A 9,136-nucleotide genomic window follows, 5' to 3' on the forward strand; every position below is an offset into this window, starting at 1 on the left:
TGTCCAGAGAGAGAGAAAGTGAAGTCCCCAAGAGGAATAGGAGGTGTGGGGTGGTTGGATGAGGGTGAGCCTGCCCTCTGGGGTGAAATTCGGCCCCACGTACACTGCCCACCTGTGCATAGCACCAGATCGGGTGTCTGCCTCCCTCTTCCCCTCCTCCCTCCTCCACTACCTGGCCTGGCCCATGCCTCACTGCACCCACTCAATGGGCCTAGTCTAATCCCTTGACATCACCGCCTGCCCAGCACAGGCCCTGCCTGGCGGCCTTGGCAGCCCCCAGGCTCAGAGACACAATTTAGGATCCCCCACCTCAGAACCCATCTTTCCCTCAACCTCTTCCCTCCTTCAGCTCACAGTTCCGATTGGGGATACCCCAGATCCAATCCCAAGCTGGGGGGCAGGTGTCTAGAATCTGTCCTGGTCTTGCTGTGTGACTCCAGGTAAGTAGCTGCCCCTCTCTGGGCCTCAGGCTCCTTATCTAAGTCTCCTTTACCCCCAGCTAATCACGTCAACCTGTTTTGGCTTCCTCTCAGTACCTTGTAGCTTTAGGAAATTTTGTTTGTTTATGAGTTCACATGTTCGTTGTCAGGGGACCACTGGACTGTGTGCCCCTTATTATTCACCCAGGTGCCAGCATATAGCAGGGGCTCCATCGATAACTGCTGACTGAATGTATACATGGGTGAATGAATGAACAGATGTAGCTCCTGCCTTAGCAGGAAGCATATGGACCTTCTCCCTCCACACCAGCCCCAATGGGGGAGAAAGGTAGAGCAGTATTTCAGCCCTGAAACTGGGTGGAAGCAGGGTGGGCGTCTGACCCACCATCTTCTGACTCGGCGGGTAGACAGAGGCTGAGAAGTGAATCTCCTTTATGGAGAGACTGGGAAAGCTCTGGAGAAGGACCAGAACCCCGGACCTGTCTCTCTGCCCTCCCTCTCTGCCACAAGGCTTCCCGGGGCGGGGGTGGGGTGGGGGAGGGGAGGGCCTCAGGTATATGTCTGTGTGTCCCTGTGTGCTTTACCTGGGAAGAGGGCAGCCACTGACCCAAGATCTCCCAGGATAGCAGAGGCTGAGACACGGCTAAATCTCAGGACTCCTGACCTCCAGCTGCACACGTGTGTGTGTGTGCATACACGTGGCCATGGTGTGTGTACACGCCATATGTATATGTGTCTGCTCCAAGCATGTGCCTCTGGTGGGGTGTCTGGGTACGGTTGTGTGTTCATAGGCGTCTGTGTGGACGCGTGCGCAGTCCTGTGTCTGGCTCTCCCTGGCAGAGTATGTGGTCTAACACGGGTGTAGGCATGTCCACTAGAGTGTCAGCTCCAGAGGGAAGGGATTTGTGTCTGGCTTGCTCCCTGCTCTATCCCAGCATCTGGAACAGGGACAAGCACACAGTTGCGGTCAATACATCCTTGACTGAAAAAACGTATGAAACTGTGTGCACATGTCTGGTGCGTGCCCACTTGCCAACCCGTGTGTAGACGTGCACATGCTCCTGTGTCTAAAGGTGCACCTGCGTGTGGGTGACGTTGCTGACATGTCAACCTCCTGTCCCTTTTCCAAACTCCTCAGCAGCCAGGGCCCAATACCTGGGTCCCCGTGGGGCGGAGCAGGGGCCTCCTCCTCACAGGAAACTGGATCCCTGGACGTGCAAAGCAGCAGGGAGCAGGGCAGCCCCTTTGTCCCCCCGATAATCCCCTCCCCGCCTGGCCCCCTTTCTCCCAGCAACCAGGGTTTAAGGTCGAGTTTGGGGGCTGTAGGGGACGAGGGTGTCACCTCAGTGTCCCCTTCCCTACATATTCCCTGTGCCCGGGGCTTCTGACTCCTTCCCTCCCACGTGGGCGGTCCTAGGGCTCAGCCCCAGGTATAAAGCCACCTGAAGGGCGGGAGGAAATATGCCCCAGAACCACCCGGAGACTGCAGAGATGAAGGAGCCAAGGAGAGAGCATGAGCTATCATCTGCCGTGTGAGTGAGGGAGGGCGCCAAGGTCCCGAGGCCAGGACGGGAGCGGGTACCGCCCAGCCCTCTGGCCCGTCTGACTCAGGTGCCTGGCTATTTTACATCTGTTGCGAACCTCCAAATCCTTAAACACAGAGGACTTCATTCGTCATTCATTCATTCAAGAAATATTTACCAAGTGCTTGTTAGGCGCTAGGTAGTATTCTAAGCATTTGGGGACACAACAGTAAAGAAACAGGCAAAATGTTTGTTGAATGAATGAATGAATGAATGGGCCTTCACCTTCAGGCCTTCCCTTAAGTTCTGAATTTCTGGGAATTCAGGAATGTAGACAGGGAAGCCAAGGAGGCCACCCTGGTTTGTCTCTCGTCTCCATCATAGCTGGTGACCTGAGGGAATTGCCCTCCTCTCTGATCCTCACACAGTTGGTGGGGACAACTGGGCCCGACCCTTGAGAAGTCAATTGGGCAGGATTTACTCAAATTTAAAATAAATACACCCTCCAGTCCAGATATTTCCACTTTCAGCAGTTCCCCAAGAGGCTAGGATAAGGATGTTCACGGCAGCATCCATTCATTCAAAAAATATTTATGGGGGCTTCCTTGGTGGCACAGTGGTTAAGAATCCACCTGCCAATGCAGGGGACACGGGTTCGAGCCCTGGTCTGGGAAGATCCCACATGCCGCGGAGCAACTGAGCCCGTGCGCCACAACTACTGAGCCTGCGCTCTAGAGCCCGCGAACCACAACTACTGAGTCCGCGTGCCACAACTACTGAAGCCCACACGCCTAGAGCCCGTGCTCCCCAACAAGAGAAGCCACCGCAATGAGAAACCTGCACACTGCAAAGAAGAGTAGCCCCCTACTCGCCGCAACTAGAGAAAAAGCCCACGCGTAGCAATGAAGATCCAACACAGCCAAAGATAAATAAATAAAATGAATAAATTTATTAAAAAATATATATATATTTATCAAGCTCTGCACTAGGTGCTGGGGAACCAGCAGTGAATGAAGCAGGTGAGGTTTCTTCTTTCCTGGAGCCAACATTCCAGGGGGAGAGATAGCAACAAGCAAGTAGACAAATAAATCAATGAGGGGTCTGTAAACAGCAGAAGTCTCTGAAGACTACACATCAGGGAGACAGAGGGGCTTTTGACTTGAGGCCTGAAGGACGAGAAGGAGCAGCCTTGGGTAGGGTTGTGGGGTGCTCACGGCAGGACCCAGCAAGGCAAAGCCTTCACGGGGCGCTGCAGAAAAGAGGGGCCAGGCCTGTAGCCCACACGGAGGACTCTGGCTTTCACTGTGTTAGGTGGGAGCCACGGGAAGGTTTGGGCAGAGGAGGGATCTAGCTGGAGTTGGAGAGTTGCGGGGTGGCGGAGGGAGGCAAGGGTGGAGACAGAGACACTAGCAGAGAGAGAGGTAGCTCGCTTCTAGATACTTCTTTTCATCTTTTAAAATTTTTTATTGAAAATAACGAATACGTACAGGGAAGTGTGCACAAGTCCTAAGTATACAGCTCAATGAATTTTCACAAAGTCAAGGTATCCTTGTCATAAGTGCTCAGATCAAGAAACACAGACAGGGCTTCCCTGGTGGCGCAGTGGTTGAGAGTCCGCCTGCCGATGCAGGGGATACGGGTTCGTGCCCCAGTCCGGGAAGATCCCACATGCCGCGGAGTGGCTGGGCCCATGAGCCATGGCCACTGAGCCTGCACGTCCGGAGCCTGTGCTCCGCAGCGGGAGAGGCCACAACAGTGAGAGGCCCGCGTACCACAAAAAAAAAAAAAAGAAACAAGACAGACCGAGGGAGTTCCCTGGTGGCCTAGTGGTTAGGATTTCAGGCTTTCACTCCGTAGCCCAGGTTCGATGCCTGGTTGGGAAACTGAGATCCCACAGGCTGCACAGTCTGGCCGGAAAAAAAAACAACAACAGACCTCTTGGCCACCTTTTAAGGACAGAGCCAACAGGATTTACTCTGGGTTGAACATAAGAGAAGGAGAGAATGAGGTGTCTAAAAGGACCCCATGGTTTTGACCTGAGCACCTGGGAGAATGGATGTGCTCTTCCCTGAGTGGGGAAGGCTGGGAGAGGAAGGGGAAGAGGGCATCTTGGGCTGAGCGTTGGATTTTTTTTTTTTTTTTTTTGAGCATTGGATATTTTGACTTTGAGAAGCTTATTAATATCCAAGGGAATATGTCAAGCGGGAAGTTGAACACATGAGTCTGGAGTTCAGGGGGATATTCTGGGCTGGAAATAATGGGCTTAAAGGATGGTTCTGCCCTGACTTGGTTACACAAGATCATTGTAGGCCACAAGGGCTGTACCCACTTGAGGAGCTGTTATGATGAATGAATGAATTGGCAGGCGAGGTGCTGACCTCTGATTTCTCCTGCCAGCCGCCCTCTGCCTGCTGGCCCTGCTGCTGCCACCCCTCAGTCTGGGAGCCCCCATCTCCCCAGCTGAGCCCATCAGTCAAGCCTACAGCCTGGCACTCTACATGCGGAAGAATACTTCAACACTGCTGCAGACTTATGTGAGTGATACAGCACCAGCAGGGAATGAGGGGAGAAGGGCGCCACCCTCCCGGCCCAGCTCTGGGTAGGGGAAGCAGAGCAAGGCCAGAGGAAGGCTCCTCCGCGGGTCCAAGGGTATAGGGACTCTGCCTTCTAGAGACATACTCCCAGGAACGTTGTCACTGATGGCTGGCTGACCTTGGGCAAGTCATTCCTTCTCTCCCAGTCTTAGCTTCCTCATCCGCCAAATGGGCTGGTGATCCTGCCTTGGCTGACCTCTCAGGACTGTTAGAAGATTCAAAGGAAGCACATAGAGGGAAAGGCTTTAGGGGAATCATGATTCTTTCCACAACTACCTCATGCCCCGTGCTTTCTTTTTTTCCTTTTTTTTGATATATTTATTTATTTATTTTTGGCTGCGTTGGGTCTTCGTTGCTGTGCACGGGCTTTCTCTAGTTGTGGCAATTGGGGGCTGCTCTCTGTTGCGGTGCGCGGGCTTCTCATTGCGGTGGCTTCTCTTGTTGCAGAGTACAGGCTCTAGAGCTCAGGTTCAGTAGTTGTGGCTCACGGGCTTAGTTGCTCCACAGCATGTGAGATCTTCCTGGACCAGGGCTCGAGCCCATGTCCCCTGCGTTGGCAGGTGGATTCTTAACCACTACATCACCAGGGAAGCCTGCCCCGTGCTTGCTTGAGCCTAAGCCATGCTGGGAAGTCTAGCTTCATTATCTTTTTAAAATATTTATTTATTTATTTTTGGCTGCGTTGGGTCTTCGGTGCTGCACGCAGGCTTTCTCTAGTTGCAGCGAGCAGGGGCTACTCTTTGTTGCAGTGCATAGGCTTCTCATTGAGGTGGCTCCTCCTGCTGCGGAGCATGGGCTCTAGACACATGGGCTTCAGTAGTTGTGGCACGCGGGCTCAGTAGTTGTGGCACATGGGCTTAGTTGCTCCACGGCATGTGGGATCTTCCTGGACCAGGGCTTGAACCCACGTTCCCAGCACTGGCAGGCGGATTCTCAACCACTGCACCACTGGGGAAGTCCTTAGCCTCACTGTCTTATTGACTCCTCAAATAGTTCCGAGAGGTGGATTTACAACCCATTTTACAGATAAGGAATACTGAGTTTTAGAGAGGGGGAATAATTTGCCTGAGGTCACAAAATCTCAGGTCTAGAAGTTCAAACTGGCAGCCTCCTGATTGGGTCTGACCCACAGATGTTTTGTTTAGGCCATGCAATGCTTGTTCAGATTCTGTGTATGAGTACCTGTCAAAAACAGGCACAGGGATCCTATTGGCCTCCTGCCACCCCCACCCCCCTCTTAGTCCTGCCCTCTTCCCCAAGTGACATGATCTGCCTGGCCCCTGGAGGCCCTGGGGTTTGTGACTCTTCTGCTGTGTTATATTCTAGGTCCATGTGAAGTTACTTAATCTAGTTTCTAGTCTCATATCCACCAAACCCTGGGTAGCTTTGGGCAACCTGAGCCTCAGTTTCCCCACTTGTAAGATGGGGATGTAGGACCAGACGATCTATCAATTAGGGGATTTATCAGTGTGCATTAAAATTCTGTGGACCTAGGTTTGTGGAGGCGAGAACTTTAATGGAGAAGTCACTCAGCTAAATTTAATAATGTTAAGAATTATTTATTAATGATTATAATAAAATGAACAAACATAAACCACTAAATGCTGTGAATAAAAAGGAAATAGGGCTGTAACTATTATACATTGTCAATAATATATTTATATTGAAAATATTGCAATAATAACATAGTCATAGTGTTCGTGATTCTAATATAAATATATAGTTCGTGAACAATATTAACGCCCTTATTGTATGCCAGATGCTGTGCTAAGTGCTTTATACGTTGCGTTGGCCAACTAGTTCGTTCAGTTGTTTTTGTTTGTTTGTCTGTTTGTTTTTGCGGTACGCGGGCCTCTCACTGTTGTGGCCTCTCGCGTCGCGGAACACAGGCTCCGGACGCGCAGGCTCAGTGGCCATGGCTCACGGGCCCAGCCGCTCTGCGGCATGTGGGATCTTCCCGGACCGGGGCAGGAACCCGTGTCCCCTGCATCAGCAGGTGGACTCTCAACCACTGCACCACCAGGGAAGCCCCATAGTTTGTTCAGTTTTGAGTAAAAATAAAAGACACATCTTTTGGGCCACAACAGTGAGAGGCCCGTGTACTGCAAAAAAAAAAAGAAAGAAAAAAGAAAAGACACATCTTTCATTTTCACCAAGAACTTTATTGAATAGTGTATTCATTAACCGAACTAACTTTCTGGCCAGCCCAATACATTACTTATCTTCACCATAATAGTGCCACATGGGAATTACTGAAGCTGTGATTCAAAGTTGCACAACCTGTATGTGAGGGAGGCCAAACTGGAACCTAACAGAGCCCGGGCTCTGTGCTAGAACATTTCACCAACTCCCTGAGAGGCAGGGAATGTCAACTCCCGCTGGGAAGATGCCAGTCTCATGGAAGGCAGATGTGAAGTCAGGGGAGACCCAGGGCAGCCTTTTGGCCTCCTCACTCCCGTCTCTGTCCCTCATGCAGCTCCAGGGCCAAGGCAGCCCCGTTAGTGATCCTGGCTTCTCAGCACCAGAGCTCCAGCTCAGCAGCCTGGCTCCTGCCGCCGTCTCCTTCAGGACCTGGCATGCACTGAATGATAGGGAGCGTCTGAGCTGTGCCCAGGGGGCCTTCCTGGCCTTGACCCAGCACCTCCAGCTCGTGGGGGATGACCAGAGTGACCTGAACCCTGGCAGTCCCATCCTTCTGGTTCAGCTAGGGGCTGCAACACTCAGGGCCCAAGGCCTGCTGGGCAACATGGCTGCCATCATGACTGCCCTGGGCCTGCCTATCCCCCCCAGAAGAGGACACTCTCGGGCTTGTCCCCTTCGGGGCCTCGGCCTTCGAGAGGAAATGTCGAGGTTATGTAGTAACCTGGGAATGTGGCCATTGGACTGACTGAGCTGTGAGGGACTTGGCTCTGCTCAAGGCCAAATACCCTGGGTAGAGGAGGTGGAACTTCCCGTCAGAGGCTGCAATACTTCCCCTTTCACAACGGACTCTTTTCTGCCTTGCTTCTTGGCTAGAAAGGAGACACATCTTGTCTAGGAGACAGGGCTTGTGTACCATGTATTTGGGAAAATTTCCTGGTAACCAGGCCTCAAGTCGCCACTGCCTGGGCCTTCCTGCCTAGGTCCTATGGCCTCCCTTCCAGATCTGGGTGGGACTCTATGGATATCATTTTATGGATTGCCAGTCCAGTGGTACTGGTTGCTCGCCTCCTGGGTGGAAAAAAGTGTCTCTTTGAAGCTGCTTCACTTCCCACTCTACGGGGCAGTACAGTTGGCCTCCTTCCTGGGCTCTCCCTGAGACCTTCTCCCTCCTGTAATTTCGGGGAGGTTCAGGGGCTGCCTTCTTGTCTCTGTCTACCTCACTTCCTGTATGAAGATATGGACTTTCTGAGCAACTAGGCCTCCCTTCTTGCTGGAGCTCATTTCCTCCCCTAGTCTACCTCTCCTACTATGGCCACTGTTCCAACTTCCCATCTTAAGGGGCTTCACTTCTTATTCAATGGATGTCCGATTCTTGAAAAACTAAGGATTTGTGTCACATCTGTTTCCTGCTCAGGACACATCCACTTCCTGTTCTGGGCTGAGAGATGGCATCCCTGGCCTGGGGCTCTCACGAATCTCCTATTTATACTGTGGCTTTTGCGGATGTCTGGGGGAACCAGTTTGTAACCCAAGGACCTTATTCTCCTTAAAGGTGTCTCCCCATTTTCAACAACTATATACACTGGTAACTTTAGTGTTCTTTTTATTTTTAAACATTTTATTTACAAAAAATTAATTTATTCTCGTAAATAAAACTCTTTTTAAGGGGTGATTTTTTTTTCTCTCCAGTAGACCTAACTTGGGGGGAAGGGAAGGTACAGGGATAGGGCAGAGGGAGGGGAAGAAGGGAAAGGACATCAGAGGCAGAGGAGGCAGGGCCGCAAAGGGTGGGATGTGGGAGGGGGAGAGCAGCAGGTGGAGTGACCCTGGGGGAAGGTGGCTGAAATTTGTCTGGAGGAGCCCACCCACTACAGGGTCAGCAGACATGTCCCTGGCCAGGAAAGGACAGAGAGAAGGACAGAGGGAAACAGAGTGCCAGGTGTCCCCTTGAGATGAGGCGCAGATGTACACATGCTCACATGGGGCCAAGAGGAGGCAAGAGATGGGGAGAAGGGGAGACAGAGATCCTCAGCGAGGCAGGCCCAAGCGATGGAAAAGAAGAGGGGGAAAGCAAGGAAGTGATAGACATGGGAAGTCACAGACGGAGACAAGGAGGCCCCAGGGAGAAAAAGAGATCGAGAGTGTACAAAGCAAATAGAGAGATGGAGACGGTCGGAGAACACAGAGACGCTGCTGGAGATGGAGAAGGATGGAGAGGGGGAGACGGCCCAGGAGGGGACCGCGAGCTGCGGCGCGTGCCCCGCTCTTAGGCCGGGCCCCCGGGCGCCAGCTGGCCTAGGTCGGCCTCGGTGCGGCTCACCCACTCGCGGTAGAGGCCGCACACGCGGAGCCCCAGCACCTTGGCCGGGAAGACGCCCGCGGTGACAGTGGCCGCGGCAATGGCGGCGGCGGCGGCGGCGGGCTCCGGTCGGGGCCC

General features: G+C 52.7%; 2 protein-coding genes across 2 annotated transcripts in view; one reads left to right on the forward strand and one right to left on the reverse strand.

Moving 5' to 3' along the window:
* Positions 1-4,347: 4,347 nt before the first annotated feature.
* LOC112399259 (cardiotrophin-2-like) lies at positions 4,348-7,493 on the forward strand (the record flags this gene model as incomplete). Its single annotated transcript, XM_024744334.1, is given in 3 exon segments — positions 4,348-4,497; positions 7,034-7,339; positions 7,341-7,493. Coding segments are annotated over 3 exon segments (609 nt in total), but the record flags the coding sequence as incomplete, so codon positions are not given.
* Positions 7,494-8,388: 895 nt separating this feature from the next.
* The window catches only part of LOC112399376 (cardiotrophin-1), a 4,047-nt gene continuing 3,299 nt past the window's right edge, over positions 8,389-9,136 (reverse strand). The window contains 1 exon segment of the mRNA XM_024744540.1: positions 8,389-9,136. This exon segment is cut by the window's right edge and continues 128 nt beyond it. Coding sequence (XP_024600308.1) covers positions 8,966-9,136 — 171 coding nt within the window. The 3' untranslated portion in view covers positions 8,389-8,965.

Source organism: Neophocaena asiaeorientalis, unplaced genomic scaffold (genome assembly GCF_003031525.2).
Source record: "Neophocaena asiaeorientalis asiaeorientalis breed wild unplaced genomic scaffold, Neophocaena_asiaeorientalis_V1.1 scaffold91, whole genome shotgun sequence".
NCBI classification, from domain to species: domain Eukaryota; kingdom Metazoa; phylum Chordata; class Mammalia; order Artiodactyla; family Phocoenidae; genus Neophocaena; species Neophocaena asiaeorientalis.